At 34.9% G+C, this 22723-nt stretch overlaps 3 protein-coding genes across 7 annotated transcripts; all 3 read right to left on the bottom strand.

Annotated features, from left to right (window-relative positions):
* Positions 1-468: 468 nt before the first annotated feature.
* Positions 469-6164, bottom strand: LOC147399510 (uncharacterized). The gene is made up of 6 exons (XM_086444890.1): positions 5971-6164; positions 5259-5872; positions 3521-3710; positions 3319-3383; positions 2660-2870; positions 469-1014 (listed from the first exon to the last, which is right to left on the bottom strand). Exons 1-6 carry the CDS (start codon positions 6079-6081, stop codon positions 691-693), a joined length of 1515 nt encoding a protein of 504 aa, XP_086301016.1. The 5' UTR covers positions 6082-6164; the 3' UTR covers positions 469-690.
* Positions 6165-10694: 4530 nt separating this feature from the next.
* APD2 (RING/U-box superfamily protein) lies at positions 10695-16244 on the bottom strand. 5 transcript variants are annotated; one of them, XM_086444894.1, is made up of 11 exons: positions 15688-16244; positions 15349-15596; positions 15135-15244; positions 14925-15050; positions 14248-14344; positions 13884-13958; positions 13621-13706; positions 12343-12489; positions 11677-11749; positions 11276-11540; positions 10695-11152 (listed from the first exon to the last, which is right to left on the bottom strand). In XM_086444894.1, the coding sequence occupies exons 2-11, from the start codon at positions 15593-15595 to the stop codon at positions 11077-11079; spliced, it is 1302 nt and encodes a 433-aa protein (XP_086301020.1). In that variant the 5' UTR covers position 15596; positions 15688-16244; the 3' UTR covers positions 10695-11076. The 5 variants fall into 5 exon arrangements, with proteins under 5 accessions (XP_086301020.1, XP_086301019.1, XP_086301017.1 ...); XM_086444893.1 differs by having other exon boundaries at positions 11276-11597; positions 15688-16241; XM_086444891.1 differs by having other exon boundaries at positions 11276-11603; positions 15688-16231.
* Positions 16245-19751: 3507 nt separating this feature from the next.
* LOC147399512 (protein EARLY FLOWERING 4-like) lies at positions 19752-20697 on the bottom strand. The gene is made up of 2 exons (XM_086444897.1): positions 20040-20697; positions 19752-19833 (listed from the first exon to the last, which is right to left on the bottom strand). Exon 1 carries the CDS (start codon positions 20480-20482, stop codon positions 20072-20074), a length of 411 nt encoding a protein of 136 aa, XP_086301023.1. The 5' UTR covers positions 20483-20697; the 3' UTR covers positions 19752-19833; positions 20040-20071.
* Positions 20698-22723: the final 2026 nt, after the last annotated feature.

A 22723-nucleotide genomic window follows, 5' to 3' on the forward strand; every position in this document is an offset into this window, starting at 1 on the left:
TCGTAAGGATTTATCAAACTTTGGACAAACCCCTTTCATGCATAAAATCTCCCTAAAAACGTGATATATTTCTTTGAAAAATTTCCTTTTCTAGGAATGTGGAGAATTTCTTGGATCAATCAAGCACCTTGAGGCTTGAATCCACATCACTTCCAACCCTTAAAAGTCCCTGTTCTCGAGCACTAACATGATACTTATCAAACAAGCCCCAATGCCTAAATTAGATTTACAGTCAAATTTTAGTGAGAAATCATATAAAAAATTAAAATAAAGCAATACCTCTAATTATATAAACTTACCCTCCCTTTGTCTTGGAAACGCTCTTTATCCTTCCTAATCCCTTTTCTTGATTTTCGGTGCTCGCGACTGTTATTTTTCACGAGGAATCTTACCATCAATTACACATAGATGCAATATGCCCAGCATATAAGCTAACTGGCTTTGGAAATTCAGTTCGGCCATTTCCCATGCAACTTGAAATGCTATAATGAATTATTGTTTCTAGCTTGAAAGCTAACAGTAACAATAAACAACAATAGTAACAATGAACCTCAAGTTCTATATATGTCAACAAATGTTTTTATTATAAATAAAAGATCGAAGTGGAAACTTTAACCACAGATGAACCTCTGTATTCTCACCTTTCATTTAGCCAAATTATGGTACAGTCCGTATATTATTTATCGGTTTTTACTCCTCCATCTTCTGCACATCGCTGATTATTTTCCTCTTTTTTTGTATCCAACTCTGAATGAGATCACGGTCTGCACGAGGGAGCGTGCATGGAAGTGATGATGATGCGGAGACAGTTGACTTTTTGAGAAACTTTCTCTGACTTGGATCGGCAAAACATAGTACAGACTCCAAACACATTTCTTGAGAAGATGGAGGTGGGGCTGGCTTGAAGTCCTGTAGTTTTGAGTACTCTGTGATGAGGTGATACATGTAATCATAGACCCTATCCATATCCAAAGTTTCCATTAATTTCTGTCCTCCTTTCCCAATGGCCTCAGCCTGTTGAGCAAAAGAAAATAATTTGATCCCACTTGATATGCCATCTTAGATACATAAGGAACGTGGGAAAAAACTTAAAAGAACATATAAGGAGGCAATATTTACAGTGGACACTGAATCTGATAAAGTAGATAGAATTTAATACAGTATCAAATGTATCATCAATTAATACTAGTAGGTGGGATCTGGCACATGGTTTTAAAACTCATTTTGACATCTTGACTCATCTGTGTAGGAGAGACCGAGTCGTCTCGTTCAACAATGACACAAATGAACCATGGTTTTAAATCTCGTTGTACAATACGTTTGACTTGTCTATCCGTCTCATTGGTGGACAATACTGAGACGTATTGGACGAGATTTAAAACCATGATCTGGCATGGACATTTGCATATTGGTATTTATTTAGAGTCTCAATCCAGTAAGGTGTCCTGTTCCTATAGATCGGAACGTTGTGTCTACATGGAACAGTTTTAATTGGAGTTTAAAACACGAGTTACTAACCAAAGAAGAGAGTGGCTTGGTTAACAGCCTGATGTGTTTTAAACTCTAATTAAGCTGTGCCACATAAATTCTTTCCTATCTATAGGAACGGGACATCTAACTTGAGTGTGATTCATTTGTTTAATGTTAGAATTGTCTTCGTAATTAATTTTTAAAAGATTAAAAGAGTATTTTCCACTTCAGATAATAGTCTAGATTTATAACTTCTATCATTCAATGGTGTCATAAAATAAAAAAAGTAAAAATAAAAAACTTCTATCATTCAATGTAATCCAAGGGAAATCTTATAATCTAAGAGAATTAGCTAACATGGATTTGCCTCAATAATACTCACCCTTCTCTCATTATAATAAAGGTACTTTCAAATAAATTCATTCCATAACATTATACAAGTATGTAGACAACAAGAAAGTAACAGACACAATGGCCTCCCTTTAACATCATACTCACCCTTCTTCTATTGTACAATCATTTTACTGAATTTACCTTTATGCCATTGTTTTGAATTTCACACGAAGGTTCTGTTATTTAAAGTTCACAAGAAGGGTATAATAAAAGTAAAACCATGAAAGTGACCATTCAACAGGTACCTTTTTGGTAAAATGAAAAAAATACCAAAAGAGACATATGTCATTCTGATTAATATTTTAAATTTCAATGGGTTCCCTTTTTGGTAAAAATAAATAAATACCAAAATGGATATATGCCCTTTTCAGTAAATATTTGAAAAAAATACTTGCCTATTTTGGTAAAACACCCCGGAAAAGAAAAGCATCGTGGTGGGTTGTGCATTAAAGTTATACACAAGGAATAACACATCATATTGACCAATAATGACTATTTGTGTCCCCACACAAATAATTTCAGGATTTCTCTTTAGTTATAAATATTAATAAGCAAACCCATAATGATTTACCATGTTGCAGATTGAAGAAACTATTTCCCAACAACTTATTAATTCAGACTTCACAACACAAAATTCATGCAAATGGACAATTCTAACAGTTTGACGTGTAGACCTTCTTTCTTGCCAAATACCGTAATATGTTGTAAGCATAGCCACCCAAGTTTTTGTTGCGGATTGGATGGGCAACAAGTTAACCCAATAAAAAGTTAGACCAAGAAAGAGGCAAAAGGATACCTCGGATGGGTTTGCATTGCCCCAGTCAACAGCGGATTTTATAGATTGGCATAGGCGGGGAAGAGAGACTGGCCAATAGTTTTCTCTAGGCATGAGACCACGGCTGAAGAAATCTTCATATTGTGGGGATATGATTAGTGTAAGAGAACCACAAGATAGAATATATTTCAAACTCACTGACCAAGCATAGCCCTCGGAGTAGATTTTGTACCTGCAGAATGACGCAAATGACAAACCTTAAGAACCCTTCTTTTCTTGATGGTGTCAACTTTAATAGGAACACACTTTTCAAATTGGGAGATGAATAGGATAATACATAGAATTGAATTTTTAATACCACGGGGGGTTTAAAATTGTACATGAAAACTGATGAGCGCCAGAACAGAGATATCTCATCTAAGTCTAAACATCCAGTAGATGAGCACCATCGATATTTGTTTTTAACTTTTGAACCAACAAATATTTCTTGTTTTCCTTATTATGTCTTGGTCTCTTGGAACACTGGTTTTAAATATATTTACAAAAGACTTATTTTTTTTCTTTTTCAAAAAGACATGTTTTAAATGGAGGTTTGCTAACTATGGTCCAGAACAATGAGCATATCTAACATTTTCATGGTAGTTCCTGTATACTACAAGACAATGAGAACACTAACTTACCGATGTTTGCACTGGTCTGCTAACTTGGACTTCTTGAAACCACCTCGCCCTTCTTCTGCCCAGTTCTGCACAGAGAACGAAAGCTTCGGTTAACAAATCATATTTATGTGCCTTGCTTGCTACTTACTATCATTAAGTGGACGAATCCATCACTAAAGCATGTTCGAGTAAAGAGTGCTCTGAACTGTAAATAGAACTCAACCTGGCGCAGAATTTCAGCTCCCCACTTCTTAGAATCGTTGCACTTTAGTAACTCTATACGAAGAGGAGAAGCGACATCTGGGTTTCCTTTCCAGTATGCATGGGACTGTTTCTTTGTCCAATTTAGAGCTTGGGAACCTACCTTGATGTTTCTGAATTGCTCATCCCAAGGTGCTATATTTATCTCAGACCTGCATGAGAAATCCATATGTAATATATATACATAAACGTTTACCAAATCACATCTACATGTTGATTGAAAATTTAGTCCAGCCCATAAGTTTAGATACAGTGAAAATGATGATTTCGTATTAAAAAATTTATTTTTCAATAATTTGATATAATATGCAAATTGCTCGAATGGTTCCAAAATAATTTGTGAAATACCTGAATCTTTGAATTGGACTGCCATATTATATGTTGTCATATCTTAAAAAAACATAAAATATGCAAATAAGTCACAAAACTTATCAACAATTTCAACATCTTTGGTTCATAATAAAACTTAAAAGATTTTATTATCGAGATAAATTACTCGAATATGCAAAGAAATGTCTGTTGCAGTATAAAATAAATATTATAATGCACTCAAAAGCTAGAAAAACACAGCACTCCATGAGTTCAGGTGAAAAGATTGAGAAATGCTGGCAAGCAATGCTTTAAAGGTGCAGGAAAAAAAAGGTATGTAGTTTAAACAAGAAATATTACTCAAGCTAGTACTTCAATTAAAACAACTCTTTTACTTATCTTATATGGGGTGGAATCTGTTCAACAACTTACCACTAATAACTGGGATACATTTTTTCCCTTGCATCTATACAGAACCCATACAACATCACGAATCGCATTCAAAATGGGTTTCGAAGTCAACACTGATTGGGGTGTTGTGTGTGTGTGTGTGTGTGTGGGAAATAGAAGCTTGCATCTATGCACAGCTTCCACTAGATTCCATGTGAGAATACCAACTATGAACAACACTATTACATATATCTGACAGGATGATCACAATTCACAACCATTCAAACTGTCCCAAATTTTTTGACAAAAAAAAGTTACATTGAACGGGGCAGAAGAGGGATAAATTAACTAATTGGATGGCTATAAGACCCAACACCCTGCACGTCTAACAGCTTCCTCCTAAAGTTCCAAAAACAATACACAAACTGAGTAACATATGTGTCGGTGCTCACCAAGTCCCACACTAATAACAAGACTTCAAACATCAGTCTAATCTACATAAAACTGCTCAAATTACCAAATGAAAAGAAAAAGTTTTCTGCCCATGAATGGAAAAAGGTCTGTATTGGTGCTTTTCTCCCAAGCATACAGAGCATATAGACATTGAAATTCTCCAAAATGAGTAAGACCCGATTTATCTAAAGGAAGACCCATAGACGACCTTTTTTTTCTTTTTTTTAAACTTAAATTCAATAATGACTTACAAGTTCTCTCTTTAAGGAGGTAATAAGAATTTCACACAAATTGGATTTTTTTTTTAAAGAAAAACATTTGGTATAAGGCTTGAAGGTATTAAAAATACATTAGCTAAACTCTAGTGTAACCCATGTAAGCATACTTGAAGTTATTCAAAATTTCAAGTATTAAACATTATTTTTAAGTTCAAGGAGAAACTCTGTTAATTCAAGGATTTAGGTAGAATTCTAACATACAGATCCAATAAGTAAAATAAAAAGAACAAATTTTTAAGAAAAACTCTGTTAATTAAATGATTTTCTTACCAACCCCAGAAAGACCAATCAGGAAATGGGATGTCAAAATGTCCTTCAGTAGTGCAATATCGGAACAGCGGCAGTGGCGGCCGCTTTGACCTCGGACCATACTTTGTTCGACTAACAGATGGCTTATCCATACAATCGAACATAAGATCAACGTCAGGAACCATTCCAGGATACCTCTTAAGAAGCTGCAACAAACCCCAAATCGTGAAAATTGCTCTACTCTGCACACAATCGTAATAAAATTCAACATATAGTCTTCCACCAACAATTACAATCCGGAACGAGGCGAATTTCTGAGATTCCATCAATTGTGATTGAGATATTCGAGACTGAGACCATGGTTCGAGATCATGATGGATCCATCGAAAGAAAGGTGGACACTTTGCAGTTTTATTAGAAATTTGATTCAGGTCTTGTTGTTGATTTGGTGTTGTGTAAAGGGCTCTACTGAGACCACATGAGAGGTAAGAACATTTTATGAATTTTAAAGCTTTGGTGTATTTCGTTCCTTCGTCGAACTGTTTTGGCGGGAACTTATGCCATGGTGGAGGTTCTAAGTTGTGACCAACAATGGTTTTGGTCTGAGATGAGATTTGTGAAGCGATATCGTCCACCTGTTCGATCAAATGCGCCCAATTTAGAAAAAAAAATACTAAAATTGGAACAAAATCAGAAAAAAGAGTCTCTGTGTGTGTGAGAGAGAGAGAGAGACCTTGAAGAGTAGAAGAGATGTAACATAGAGGAGGAGAAAGAGAAGAGCGATGGAGTAGAGAGAGAGTCGTGGACGACAATTGAGAAAGAGAGATCTCGAAGGCGTGCCCATCTGCGAATACTTCTCCACGCGTTTCGCTCTCTGTCTCGCCTCATCGATCCTCTCTTTCTATCTTTTTCTTCTTCTCTCTTTGTCACACTACCTCACTGTCTTTTTTTTTTTTAACTTTTCTTATGGTTTGGGAAAAACATTTGCTCACAAAATTTTCGTCACAGAAATATAGAAGAGACCAATTACACGTGCCACGTGTATTAAATACATTTCTAATTTTCAAAACTACCCTATATGCTTGACGTGGCACATACTGAGGAGGTTGTAAGAAAAAAAAAATAGATATTGTGAGCAAAAAACCACTCTTTGGACTTCTTAGAATTTGAGTTTTGAAAGGTAGTTTTGATCTCTTGGAGTGATACTTCATTACTTCGCTGTCTCTCAAGACTTCAAAATTTTGATGTACAGATTTAGCAATAGAGTAATGATATGGGACTCTCCCACGTGACATACTCAAAATACTCTCTTGATGTGGCATGTGCTAGAATCATAGATCTTTGTTCCTCGAATACACAACTGTACACATTTATGAGATGTGCAAATGTGCATATCAAGCCAAAAAAATCTATGGTTATATCACATGCCACATCAGGAGAGTATATTGAGTATGTCACATGGGAGAGTTCCATTATCACGACTCTTAATAATAATGGGACATGGTACACACTATAAGGCCCGCTTGTTTCTTCCATATGAGAGTGGAGATTGACGTGATTGATTAATTTCAAATTAGATTAAGGCTGGAGTGATCTCACAGGGGGGACATATAAGGACATCTTGACGTGATGGTGTGTACATGCTCGTAGATGTATTTTCTCAAAAATACGAGTAAAATGCATTTACAAACACGCACACGCCACCAGGGGCGGTGTAAGGATTTTTCTGTAGTGGGGGGCAAACTATGGTTAGTTGTATAGTGAAGATGAATGGCTTTAGGGAGAAATTAAGAGGTTTTTAGTTAGAAGTTGAAGAAAATGATATCTAGGTCATTTCCAATTAAATGTTTGAGAAGTCTCAAGAGGTAATGTCATCAACAAAAAATTGAAGAGGTGAGGGAGTGGGGACAAATGGGGTATGTAATTAGTTGAAAATATAGGGGAGTCTTAAAGTTCTATGGGGACAAATGGGGCATGTTATTCATATTTTCAAATAAAAGTTTAGCCTCACGTTGAGGCTTTCCATCAAACAGACAGTTGAGATGATATTAGTTTTCAAGAAAAATGTACCCTTAGAAAAAAAAGAAATTGTATTGGTTCCTAGATGATCAATATTGATTTTTAGGAAATATTCATTATTCCTCTTAATTCAATTGTTTGTTTAATGGAGGAGTTGAAATATAGCGTTTTTAAAAATAATAAAATGAAAAATGAAAGTGATGTAATTGTCTATAGGTGGATTTGTGACTTATAATCCAAGACATTGAATGTATTTTTGGATGTATGGCTCAATTCGGATTATCCAACTAATTAAAAAAGTATTCCGGTGAGCCTTATAACACACTTATAAGATAGAAACATGGGTGGAGCAAGGATTTTCCTGTAGTGGGGGCAAACTATGATTAGTTGTTTAGTGAAGATGAATGGTTTTAGAGAGAAATTAAGAGATTTTTAATTAAAAGTTGAAGAAAATGATATTTAGGTCATCTCCAATTAATATTTGAACAGTCCCAATCAAGAGACAAGGTCATCAACAAAAAATTGAAGAGGTAAGGGAGTGGGGACAAATGGGATATGTAATTAATTGAAAATATAGGAGTGCCTTAAAATTTTGTGGGGACAAAAATTGGAGGGAGGTGAGGATGTGAGGGCAAATGGGGAGAGAGGTGAGGGAATGAGGACAAATGGGGCATGTAACTAGCTGAAAACATAGGGATGTCTCAAAGTTCTATGGGAGCAAAAATTAAAAGGAGGTGAGGGTGTAAGGGCAAATGGGGAGAGAGGTGAGGGAATGGAGGGAGGTGAGGGTGTGGGGACAAATGGGGCATGTAATTAGTTGAAAATAGAGGGGTGTCTCAAAGTTCTGTGGGGGCAATTGCCCCCACCAGCTCCTTACTAGTTCCACCCCTGCATGCCACCACACCAAAGTGTCCACCGGGTGTCCCCTATCAAAGTCACGTTAGTAGAACTCACTTAATTATATGATTTGAGCATTTTGGAAGGTTGTACATCAAAGTTTTGAAGTAAGCAGGAGTAGCCGACACTTTATTTCCTTTTGGTGGGTAAGAAGTCACCATAGTCATGTCAGGATGCGTAGCTAATACGAAGTTCGGTGACACCCAATTAAGAGGAGAAATGGCGGATCGAAGAATCGCATAAACAAGGACTTTTGATGGATCCAAGAATGATAAATGTTTGAAATAAGAAGAAAGTCATGCGTTTTCCATCAAATTTTCTAGGGATTTGTAATAACTCTTTTTTTCTTAATTGAATTTTCTATATAAAAAAACACAAATAAAAGAAGGATTTTGTTAATTACACACGTTAAAGTGAAATAAATACACTTTAAAAATTGGAATTTAAGAGTATTTAGGTGAAAAAATAATTTTTTAAAGGGCATTTTCGATACAAAACTCAATTTTTAAAATGTATTTATTGCACTTTAATATGTGTGCCCTAAGGGCACACCTTAACTAGACCCATAAAAAAGTGATAATTAATACGTCCAAAGATGAAATTTTCTTTGGAAAGTTTCTATTTTTGATCATATTTTGGATCTCTATAGAGAAAATCGATTTTTTCTCAATGGCGACAACGTCGTATTCAACATCATTGCCCACTAGAAAAACTCAATTACAATTGCACCTAATTGCACGGTTTCAATTTACTAACAAGACAAATTTACATCACTTCTTAGGCTTCACACCATCTAACAAGTCAAATAAGATGACTCACGCGATATTTTGAAAATCTAGTCTGAATCACTTTGGGATTTGTATTTTTTAATTAAAATTAAAAATGATCTTGTGATTAATGACAATAAAAAGGATATCCTTCTTATTTTTCTTATCAGTTATAATATACCTAATTTTATAAATAAAGTAAAATGATTTATAAGTACAAGACGAGTTGACTCATCTGAGATAACACAGTCTTGTCTATGAAAGAGACGGAACATCAAACCATGCCCCATGCTCTTCTTCTCCCATGGGATAAGATTTCGCTAAAGTCAAATATGTCAACTTCGGCTGGTTTTGGAAGAAAAGAGTCTTTCGGCATTTTCTTTTATACTTGATTTATTTTGGGGTGATTGTTTGCTCATAACCCAACATCCTTTTGACATGTGGCGCTAAAGACATAAGTGATAAAAGAGAGAAATTTTCTTTCCTACTGGTGCCCTCACATCCACTGCCCAAAAAGCTTAAATTTTATATTTCAAATCTTAAAAAGTATAGTGGGATCCACGGATTATCATATTGGCAAATCTAACAGCACAACATTCTAAATTTTATGAAAAAATTCATGATAAGAAAAATGAAAAAATGAAAAAACAAAGTTTTTTGAACTTGATCAAAGGTGTTGACGATGAATTGAGCACCTAAGTTTAAAAGAAAATTTCAATGGCGAAAATAACTTTTTTTTTTTGAAAATTCTTAGAATTTCATCCTCTACAACACTGGTATTACACTGGTATTGGATCATGTTTTTGAACGTCACAAGGTGACTTAATCAAGAAATTTCATTTTTTTTATCCCCTGTGTGCAGGAGAGAGAAAAGTTATCTCTTATTGTTAATGTCATCAACACCACATGTCAAAATGGTGTTAGGTTGTCAGCAAACTATCACTCATTTATTTGGGTTAAGGAATAATTTATGATCTATTCGGATCTAAAAAGAAAAAAAAAAAGTCACAATTTTTTTTAATCTTTAAATTGGATGGTTTTTAAAAGAGATTATATTGCTACATCAACTTTTGCAAACACCACCCCAAGATATGTGCTAATTCTTTGGTGATTTACATGTGAATTAAGAAGGCATTAGCAAAAGTTGGTGTTGCAATAGAATCTCTATTTTTTTTAATGTCCTTCAATTTTTGAATTAATTATGAACTTACTATGGGTTGACGAGAGACTATACATCGTATACCATCAAAGAGCACCTCCAAGGAAGATAGACACTTCTCTTAAGGTCTACTAGAGCCAAGGGTGGAGCCAAGATTTTTTTTTTTTTTTTTAGTGAGGGCAAACTATAGTTAATGGTACAATTAAGAGTTTGAAGATGGATAGCTTTGGAAAGAAATTCAGAGATTTTATATTTAAGTCATTTTCAATTAGTCTATGAGGAAGCCTAGTCAGGGGGCGCGGGGGCAAATAAGGCATGTAATTAGTTGAAAATAAGGAGTATCTCAAATTCTGTGGGGCAAGTGCCCCCACTGCATCATTTGTCCTTACTAGCTCCGCCCGAGTCCAGTAGTATCAGTCCCTCACACTTCTGTTACATTCACTTGCACTCTAGAAAACACACAACATCCAAAGTAATGTTGAGTTTAGGTAGAATAACGCTGAAGAAAGCATCTATGGTTCCCATACACTTTCACGTCAGGGTGTGCAATGTGAGGTCCAATCTTGAGGTCACTTGAGCACAACTCATTTAAATATGATTTTGTTTAAGAGAAGGTTAGAGCAAAAGAAGCGTTTAAATTGATGGAGTCTAAATCTAACAAACTACTCAATATATTTACACTTAATAAATACATGTAAATCCCTTACAAATCCAATCACAGTGAAAAAATATTTGACTTCAAAAACCATTTTAATTTCGAAGAGGGTCATGATTGACTCACTTCACACTTCCTTCAATTTGTTGATTCATCACCACAAAAAACACAGGTGTGGTGCAAGTGCATCATCAATTGCTGTTGTAATTATTATCACCTTTAGATTGCAAATACGACAAATGCATCGATAATCTAATGATTGGTTTTTTGTTCATGGACCAACCTATAGTAAGAGTTACTTTACCCAAGAGTGCCTCAAGTAACAGAACTTCGTAAAACTGCTCAAACTGTGAATATCTTTCTAACTTTCTTCATTTTCCGACGACAGATAGGACAAGTACCAGCCTCCTCCACAATCCTGCATAATTGATAATTTGATTTGTATGACCGATCATTGATCCTAATTCGTTTCCTTTCTAGTTTCTATAGGAATAGAAATAGTAGTAAGGTATAGAAATGAGTAATGTTGTATTCTACTAACCTCACTCCACATGTAAAACACGCGGCACAATGTCCACATGGAAGGAAAAAGCAATCCCTTGAAGCATCAAAACAAATTACACATAGACGCGGGCGGGTATTGTTGTTTTCTCCATCCTTTAACGGCTTGGTTTCCAGGGAACCCAAGGCAAGCCGATCATCGAGATCCTCCTCATCGTGTGAGACAGAATCGTATGAGGAACCCCAACTTGAGAGATCATCGTCTTTTGGTGCTAGTAAGGGGGCTCTCTCAGATCCTCCCTCCCCTGATTGAGATCGGAGGTTCGTGCAAATGTTGAAAGCCAAGACAACAAGTATGGTCACTGTAACTACACATGTGGAAGTAAGATATGAAAAAAGAGATATGTTTGATCATGGAATGGAAATGAGGAAAGAAAGTACCTGAACCAATGCAATAAGTGATCCACCTCGGATCAAACGACAGTTTGACATACCAATCATCTCTTGGTGTACCCTGAAGGAGCCGAAACAAGTTTGTATGTATCGATGATGTAGTCTTTATGAGCAACATATTATAATATGAATTATATGTTACAAAAGAAAAACAATAACCAATCACACACAAAAACATATATTTTGCGTGGTTCCCTCAAGATTGAGGTACATCCATAGATCACACCGACTCCACTATGAAGAGAAAACTCACAGTTACAGATTAAACCCTTTTACCAAAAAAGAGAAATATATACCCCAAGAAAACATAACTAGAGTTTTACATAATATTAGTAAATTTACAAAAATACCGTTGGAAAACTACTGTTCATCATATGACAGTGCTCGCCAATCAAGCACACACAAGGTTGGAACACCCACTATTAGATGGGTATTTTTGGGGAGGACTTCACTGGCCAAAAATCAACCCAATCAAATGATCCTAATGTTATTCAGCAACAAGGAACTCATGCATATATTTTTAGAGAGGTTAACCATTAGTTTAGAAAACAGGAAACTTTCAGCTCACTTGTCAAGATAATGAGTACTTGGGAAACATAAGTTATGAAGGGTTTTAAGAATGGTTCCTTGCAAAATAAGAGGTGAGAGATTTACCTGTTTAGAAAAGGGAGAGGTTAGAACAGCAACATTTGCTCCGAGAAAAAAAAGTTTCAAACCACAGAGACCATGAGACAAGGAGCACTTGTAATATGCCTTTGTTGTATTATACAAGAGAGCATGTATGCTGAGCTTCAACTGCACCTGTTGTTTGACTTAAAAGAGTTCAGCATGAGAGCATCATTAAAAATGTAAGCATAACAAAGTAGAAGTTACGGAGATGATGAGAAAAGGATACAAATTCGACTTCAGAAGATTATAAATAAAACAAAAAGGTTTGCTGAGAGTCTTATGTGATTAATTTTGAATCGTCGCAAAGATTACACGCAATAGTACACGAGATAGTTTGATTATTAGGATCAAGAGATTAGTGAGCTATCAGCACATCCAAAAGTTACTCCCATTAGAGGAACATTTCAAATAGAGGGACATGTACAGACACACGCTTTCAAAATTAAATACAAAAGAAATTTATCTCTAAGCTTCACTAAATCAAGTTTTTTTCTGGTCTTCACCATTCAAACTTTCCTACCTAAGGTATATATGTCTATATTCATATATTGATCACATGTACTCTAACAGACAGAAAAGCAGAATCCAAGGTGGCGACTTGATAAGTTTGTAACGTCGGAGCAAAAAAGGAGAGTAAAAGAAAGAAAAGCACAGCCTGATTAACTCTTATGCAGAGAATACTACTGTCTCGCTTCAAGGATCGAACTATGACTTCAACTTAATGGAAAAATTTATTAATATGTCTGTTTATTGAAACTTTAGGGCAGTTTGTAGGGATGACCATATCACCCGACCAAATGTGCATTATACCAGCCTGTGAATTTCGCATTTATGTTAAAGATAGTGATCATAGAGATATTCCTTCGCAGTTTTCATCAATTTTATTAAGTTTAGGTGATCCTCCGTAGCTTTATCGATAGAATGATCATAATATCCCTGAAGTTCTAAATTAAGCAGCACACGTGAAATTGGCCATACTTAGTACAAAATATGGGGGGGTTTTTTGTGTTTTTTTTTTCATTTAGTGTAGTAGATAGTTATTAAATACATGAGGGATTTTGTGATAATGTAACAGATAATTTTTCTGACATATTATAGAAATCTAATAACAATCATTATAAGTCAATATTGAAAAACTAGCAATCCATGGGTCTCTCCTTCTTTTTTCTTTTTTTTTTGAAATTAAATTCTCAAGTAGCTGACCCAAAAGAACACAAACAAATACCATCAAAATAACACAAGTGAATGTATTTTCACAAGTACCTCCACTTCTTGGGGATTCGAGTTTCCCACGGCAACATAGTAATCAGAAGAAGATTGGAAAATTTTCTGTTGGATCATACCACTTCCTGCAAAAATATGTGACGCCTTCATTACAGCCTTAGAATGAACAAAATAACATAATTACCTAGTTGGGATTGGATCCTCAAATTACTAGATTTTTGGTTGATAGAAATGCAACTTGGAGGTCGTGAGTTCAAATCCAACTTACCTGCCAAACAAAAACTATATATTTCAATCCTTACCTTGAATGATATTCCATGATAACGTAATATTGGGATATGATGGATTCTCAAGCCATTCAATAAGGCTTTCTTTACCTGCATATTTTGCACTAAAACTGAGAGAAGACACATACAGTTTTATTGAAAATTAAGTTTACTGTCTAACATACTATAGCGTTTTACTCATAGATGAAAAATGGGAAAAAAAAATTGCAATAAATTTGCCAAATACACTATTGCAAATATGGAACATAAATATTAATCTACTGTAATATCTGTTGAGACCAAACCAAGTGACCGAGTTTTTTATTAATGTAAGAACTGCAAGTCATAATAATAATAAGCTGAAGAAGAAGAACTTCTGCTTAAATTTTTTTTAATGTACCTTTGGCGACCACAAGGGATAATGGGGTGGAGCTCGGGGATTTCACATTATATGTAATATTCACTTCAGACCCTTTGTTCAAAAAATATATCCACTCCTGTAACAGATAAAGAAACCAACTCAACCTCAATAACCAGAGCACTTCAAATTCAAGTTGAACGTAATGCGAAATTGTGGTTTGGAAAAACAAAAAGTGGTTGAAGCAACAAAAAAGGAACAAAGATAACTAATGCCCTGTTTTGACACAAAGTAGAAAGTAAACAAAATTTAAGAGTCTTGATTTTCTAACCCCCCCTCTAACAAACTCCCCCCAAACTCTCCTAACACGGCATGTGCATAGAACCATAGATTTTTCCTCGGGAACACAACTGCACATATTTATGGGGATGTGCAATTGTGTATCCTGAGGAAAAACTTATGGTTCTATGCACATGCCACATCAGGAGAGTTAGAAAATCATTATTTAAAATGTCATTGTAGAAGAAAGTAGCTTTTACTAAGGAGAAAGTAATTTCCTTCTACTTTTTAAAAAGTTTGATTTTTTTTCTTTTTAACTTTTTTTAAAAATAAAAAATAAAATTAATTCAAACAAGCTTTTTAACTTTCAAAAGCACAAAAGTTACCTTTTAAGTGTATTGCTGCTAAGTCAGGTAATAGGAAAGGGAACAAGTTTTTACCTTATGGGAATAGGCAGGTAAAGATACATTGTGAGTTTCAGACCAAGTAGTCTCTACATCAAGTGATGGAGGGCTGTAAAAGCCGTATAGCATCAACCCATGTTTCGGCCCAGTCAACTCTTGCACCTGATATCAGTCATATCAAACACAACAAGATAGTACAAGACTAGTAAAATCAAATGTAAACGCATGAGGAGTGGCACGACAAACCTTAATTTCATTTACAAAGAAGGAACCAACTTGTAAAAGGCGAGAGCAATTCGGCCCCACTTGTAAATTTATAGATCCGTAAATGCCCAAGATCAGAGTTGTAGATACTGCTGGTGAGAAGCATGAAAAAAATTTCACAACTAATTAAACCAAACTAAAATCGCAATTAAAATTCTCGAAATGCAACAAATCAAAGCTAGAAAAAGCGACAAACCGGAGAAACATAACGGGATGAGCAAGATAACACATGACCAACCATCGCCCCTCATGTCAAACGATGCCACAATTGGGATCGAGATGTTCGGTAGATAAGAAATGCTCGTAGATTCTTGCTGCTGCTCTTGTTGGTGATTCTCTTCCTCCTCTTGAACATGCAAAGATGACGAAGAAGAACCCAAAGAACCACCATTGATTGGAGGAGAAGGAAAGGTGATGGGTGAACTATGATCTGGTCCATCCATTCTACAAAAAACCAAGATCGAAAGATCAAGAGAGAGTGGAGGATGAACAAATAAAACATTAATATAACCCTAAATGGTAAGCCCAAACTCACCTTATCTTTGGTGGAATCTAATAAAGAAGCTGTGAGCTTTCTTCACCAAGCAGTCTTTCTTTCTTCTTCTTGGGTTGGACTTCTAGGTAGTTAGTTGAGAGACCGTTAGTTAGCCTTGTCCGCCTTGTATGTTTCTTGCCGCAAATTTGATATAATTTAACTTATATGAAGACCGTAGGATTTAAAAATCATGACGTCATATATTATTTTGATGTCTTTGTACAAAGATCGTGTGGTTAGAATTGAGTTGATATCATATTATACTCATCACTACTTATAGTCAATCGTTAATTAAAGAGTAGCAAAGAAGGACCTTTGTAGAGAAAGTCATACCTAGGACAGAGCATGGCCACAAAATAATCCGAATTTTTCAAATAAATTATAAAATTCTCCAACTTAGGGGTTAGCAATCTTTGATTTCTCATTTAATCGTGGAAGATGGTAATATTGTTTACCTTCACTTCCAAAATTTTAGTTTTTTCAACATTCAAACATCAAGAAGAAGATAAGATTTAGAGAGTGGTCAAAGATCATAGATTTTGGAAAGAAACTTTAAAAAAATATTTTGCATTTTCTTTTTTTCTGTTCTTTTTTTTTTTTTAATGGAAGTTCCCCAAATTTAGCTGAATAAACCAAATTGAACCCAATAATTACTAAATCCAAACTTTCTTACTATGGGAGTCTGTTGTGCAACTAGTAGGTGCATGACCTAGTTGAGTTTAAAGGACAAATTGGACCATCTTAGACATCATAGAATAGTGAAGAAGTCCGGAAAATATCCAATAAATTTAGATAAATATATAAGGTGGCATTCAACAACCAACGTTAGAGAGTCAAAATTTGTCCTATACAACTTCGAAGTTATGGATTGAACTGATTTTTTGTGAGGATAATCTCTTTACCATAAAGATCATACTCACAAAAAATCAGCTCAATCCAAAACTTTTAAGTCATATATCAAAAGAAATTGTCAATTAATCTGTATTTGTTGAAAAATCATAGATTTTAAAAAAATAAAATGCACAATTTGAGCGACAACCATTAAAATCATTATTTAGCTTCATAGGAAGGACATGTCTCACTCTTGGCTGCTCGGTGTTCCTTGATTTTCGCCATCACATTGTTAAAGCTAAAATACCAAACACGTCGATGTGAACAGAGTAGGTATATGTTACCATATTCCATTACATATAAACTGATCAATTTTCTTTAATTAAATGAAAAATATTAAAGGGAAAAAAAAACGGCTTCCTCAGTTTGGCTTTGCTTTCGCTGACCCTTTCACTTCCTCTCGGATTTCACTGCTGCCATCCTCATTGGTTCAAATTTGGTACCAGTACGACTGAAATAAGGAAATTATAAATGAAATTATTATTATTGTTAGTTTAAATCGTGCAAAATTAGGGGTGTCAATGGATACCCATTTAACCCAACCGAACCAAAATACCTGGTGTTGGATCCTTATTTTCAACATCCAATTAGAACTGGGACTAAAAGGAATTGAACCGAATAAGAACTGGGACCGATAGATTCTACTCAATGGGTACTTAGAACCAATTTGTTTAACCATATTTTTCATATTATAAATGGTTGAAGATTTTCATACTTTTTGAAGATATGATATTAATACTTTCATGTTTTCATTAAATTATGAGTTCTAATTTAAAATGTTTATATTTCCTATAAGTTTGTTAATATTACAAAAGGATGGATTTTATATTTTGAAAAAAAAATAAAAAATTGACATATATTTGTTAGAAAATTTTGCTATTAATGCTTTTATAGACGATGTATTGTATTTTTAAAATGAATATTTTTGCAATTATAATTTGTAAATGAGGTTTTTTGTATAACGAAAAAAAAAAAAAACATTTTCATATAAACAAAATGGAATATTATTATTACTTAGAGATTCTTTTTTTGTCTTAATCGTTTTTTAAGAACCAGAATCAATGAGTGCCCGCTGTTTTTGATGGTTCCAATTCCACTAATTTTAAAACCTGAATCAAAAATAAAAATTAAAAATGCTGCTTCCGGTTCTAAAAATCTTAGGAACCGAACCATTGACACCCTATTCTCAATATAGAGGAGAGGATGAATGAGCTTTTCTTTTTTTTGTGTGTGTGGGTGGGGGGGAGGGGTTGTTACATTGTGAGAATCTGGCAACCCTGGTCCTTCCCAAGTAGGACGAAGGCTCAACCAAAAGAATACAAAAAATGAAAGTCTAACCATATGATACCGAACTTTTTTCCAGAACTTGTAATTTTGCAGCAGATCCCACCAATAATTGTAGTCGAAGGCTGGGCCTTCAATATGAACAATAAAACCAAGGTTTATCACACAGTAAAAATAAATAAGAAAAATAATGGGAGATAGATGTAACAATTATACAAGATGTAATTACAAATTTACAATAGCAACAACATCCTGCATGTAATAAAAAAAAGTCTTCTAATTGTTGAAATTTAATAAATGACTCGAACAACACATTAACAAAAGGCCTATCCCGGACACAATATGATCAAGTTCAATATTATACAGAACTAATGAAAGGTAATAATCTTTGGAGCTTTGAAGCATTTGGTAAAGAGTCCTGATAATATGACTTGCCAGGTGGCATACTCAAATGACTCCATGACGTGGAGAAGTTCAGGAACAGTAGATATGCATGCACTGGGATACACGGTTGCCTTGAGATACACTTTTTTTTAAATGGGGAAGGGCAATCATGTATCCCAAGGCATACAGATCTACGGTACCCGACCTTGTCATGTCATGGAGTCATTTGAGTATGCCACCTGGCGAGTCATATTATCACGACTCTTTGATAAATCCTTCCAAGTGAAAAAATATACCCACTCTTCTTTCCAAGAAACCATAACTAAGGAATAACCCTACTTCAAAGAGTTGGAGAAGTGGTCCACAGTCCATGCACATGCATTGATTTTAAATAGATTAGTTGCTGTGCCACATGTACACTAATAGGGATTGGATCCACGGGGCTAATGATCATCAAACCTAGCAGCAGATCATCCGGACAGTATATGCAATGCAATCTACTTGGATGAACTAAAGTTCTAATGTTACCAAGTTAACTAAACTGATGCAATAGAACGGCTGATTGGCTTTCCCTGTGTCGACATGTGTACTGCAACTCATGTCCATGTGCGTGATATCTCCGCCCCTAGTTTACTGGATGCACTGTCGAGCCAGTAAACCCCTAAATGTATAGAAGATGTACAATCATATAAGACAGCACCCACTCTATTAATTTAACACAGCATACATGTGGTTTATTCCAACACAACACTCGATAGTTTTCCGAGTCTCCCTAGAGTTGCTCTGATACCTAAAATGTCCTCCAAAAGTTTATAATAGGGATGTGGGTCCACAGATAGAGCAAGATCAGAAATATCGACTAACCCATTCATGAATTCCACTCAATATATCCCCCAGACACTAAAATAGGAATGATCTGTTAAAATTAGCCTCTGAAAGAAATGTCAATAATACCCCAAGACAGAATGTCTATAGAAGAGGATTGATTAACACCACATAACATCTGGTGGAAGGCCTAAGACCAAAGAAAGAAAGAAAAAAAACCCAAACCAAAATTCAAACTGCAAACTAGAATTTTGTAACAAGGAAGACACGGGGAGTCTGTTCATGTATATAGTGGTCATCAAAGAAGGTGTTGCCCCAATTCATGGAAGCAAACCATGAAACACATTGTTATACATTTTCAGAGAGTTTGGACTTGGATGCATGAGAAGGTTGTTTAAGTATATCTATATGATTGTCTCAATGAAGCTACCATGAAAACCCCAACAGAACTCCCACTAGAGAGGGCAATGTTGAAGGTCCCATGAAGAGAGAGGATTGATTTGAGCTACTCAATCTAAATTGTAACTGAGAAATATGTACTTGTGGGTTTATGTTTTTTTATTCAGGATCACAGGAACTATCAACAGCAACTCAATCCAAATTCCGAAACTATACCATCAGAATCGAATCTCAAAATCAAGAAATTCCCACAAACAATAAATCACAAAAAAGCAGAAATATCGAGCAAAAAACATAACATAAATACCTCATAAAGTTCGCACGGGGAAATCGAAGATAGAAGATAGTCCAGCAGTTATCATCCTTATAACACAACAACAAAACATAAGTACATCACATAAGCATCACCACCATCACCACAACGACAAACACCTAATCTTACTTCATTTCTGACACGAACCGATACGATCTAGACAACAGGACCGACACAATTAAGTACCAAATCATTACTGATAAATACTAATAAGTTCAATCAATTAAAATATTCATAATTTAGGGATCGAATTTACTGAGATTGATTGATCGAAACTCGAAAGACCAATCAGGAATCGCTACTCTCCCCCCTGTTCTTGATCCCACGAAGTTGAACAAAGACATTCGAGAAATCCGTCGAAAGCTCAGAGTAAAGCGACACAACCCTAGAGATGTTCCCGTTAATCTCTTTAATTAGGGCAACATTCTTGGCAAGATTATCGGGTAGCTTTGATCGGTGATTCTCATTAACTTGTTGGATCAAAACTCGATTCTGATCCAAAACCTTCTGAACTTGACGAAAACTATTACTCAAAGTCTGCCATATCTCCACATCTCCTTCTCCAACCTCTTCGTCTTCGTTTGCATCTCCTTTGCGAAGGTAGGTTTTTTCGTTTAGGTTTTGAAGTTGGAGATTCTTTTGGTGTTTGTCTTCCATGCTTGATTCTGCACCCAAAGAAGAACAATCACGCTTCGTCATAGTTTTTCTCTCTAGAGAGAGAGAGAGAGAGACAAATCAGACAAAAACAGAGAAATTATGGGCTGTAGAAACAGATAAACAAGTCGCCATGGCGGTGTTGGTTGGAATTTTTATTTTTTGTTTTTGTTTCTTGACGAGTGATATAAAAAGCAATTCTGCTCGAATGCTGGCGAGAAGATTTTTTTTTAGTGTATTTGAAGGCCAAGTCCTCCTCCAATAACACCATCATATAAGATATCAAATCTCAAAGGGAAATCTCTTTAGATTTGGACTAGCCTTACTAACTTGGTAAGATTTCAAATCTTACTAAGGGTCATTGAAGTCACCTTTTATAATCTAAAAACAAGATCTGGCTCCATAGGAACGTAGAGGAAAGTATTCGATAAACTTTGAAAAATCAAATTTCGAAGAAAAACTTATTTTTCACCGTTTAATTTTAAGTTAAAGTTTGAGAGTTTTGTAGCCATCCAATTAAAAAACATTTTATTTATTTATTTTTTATTGAATTTTTCATGAAATCCTCTAGGCTATGTTGTTGGATTGCTAATGTGAAATCTTATTAGGTTAGTAAGGAAAGTGTTTTTCATCTCTTCAGAAGAAATATAAGAGCTTTTCGAGGAGACGAAACGCCTGGCTGTCATAGCATAGATGTGTTCGAGGAATTTAGGGGTGTCAATGGGAACCCACTTAAATGGAATCGAAAATCCCAAATCTCTTTTATGTTGTAGTTTTTAGAATTAAATTAATTGAGAATCAGAATTGATAAAAATTAAATAGAAACCATGAATCGGGACTGTTCAAGAAGATTTTTTATGGTTCGATTTTATTAATTTGAGAATCGAAACTTATAGAAATCTAAATCAATAAAATTCAATTAATCTAAAAGAATTGACAACCCTGAATGATTTGGTTAGGTTTTTGGCTTAATCATGATGATTGAAGGATTTTCTACCTAATCACGTTAAAATGTCAAACTTTCCAATGAAGGTTACGATTAAAAGTCACAAATGAGGTAGATTTGTAAGATCCAATATGAATTCAACGTGTGCATCGTTGCTGACCAAAAAGTCTCTTTTGGGAAAATCTATTTCAGCCAAAATGAATTATTATAGAAAACTTTTCCCATCTTTGATTGAACGTGGGAACATGTCTGATGGAGAGTTGGTTGATTTCTAATTTTCAGGCTGAGGATAATCGCAAGGAAAAAAATGTTAGGACCGAAATAATTTTCAAAAAATAGAGAAATATATCGTAAACATATTAGTTTTATGGAAACCAATTTTTTCTGAAAAATGATTTGCCTGCAAAAATATAAAATAATTTCTGATGTGGAAGCATTTCCTTGACACTGTGTATGAAGATATGAACTGGTGACATAGAGGAGAGAGGCCCACTTTGATCCATAATAAGATTTGATGTAGAGAGACCAAAGAGCTTATAAGGAGAGAGACAACGCAATGAGTGCCGGATGTGGGACTAAATTCAACAGCTTAACAGTAGTAAATCCATAACAAGATACAAGTTCTAACTAAGATTGGTATTTTGGTTATTTCAAGCAACTCCCAACACATAAGCTAGATGAGATGAAGCTAATTTACAACGACGGCTACCAATGGATCTGATCATCTGAGTCTTGAATCAATTGTGGATCAATCTGATAGAATCCACACTCCATACCAATCTTATAAATTGTTAGAAAGTATGTAAATGATATTATATATTTTGTTTAAATATATAAAATTTGCTTATTTATATATCAAAACCCCAAGGGGGTTTTGCCTAGTGGCAAGCCAAGCCTCGATAAGCTCCTCAGGAAGAAATGTATTCCTTGGGGTGGCTTCCAAGGCCTGATTGACCCTTGACTCTACTTGTTGCAAGTAGGACTTTTCGAGAGGGTTATATGTTATATTGAATTTGATATGATCTTGATCCAAGAGGATTTATATAGATAGTCTATAGTAAATTAGGCATAATTTTATCATACAGACTCGAAATTCGATAATTCCAAAGATGTTAGAAAGAAGATTTAGAGGGTTATCCTACAAAAGCATGTTGAAATCATCGTTTATCCCTCTGAAATCACAGTCAAAGTTGGATTTTTAATTCGATTATGATTTTGAACTTGTGGTGGAAAAGAGTTTTAACGTATTTAGGATTCTTAATCTAGTTAAGAAGTATTATGAATTAATTAAAACTTTACTATTTATGATAAGTACATCAATTAAAATAGAACTAGATTTT

The sequence above is a fragment of the Akebia trifoliata genome, chromosome 6 (genome assembly GCF_017979445.1).
Source record: "Akebia trifoliata isolate Shusen 1 chromosome 6, ASM1797944v1, whole genome shotgun sequence".
Lineage (NCBI taxonomy): Eukaryota > Viridiplantae > Streptophyta > Magnoliopsida > Ranunculales > Lardizabalaceae > Akebia > Akebia trifoliata.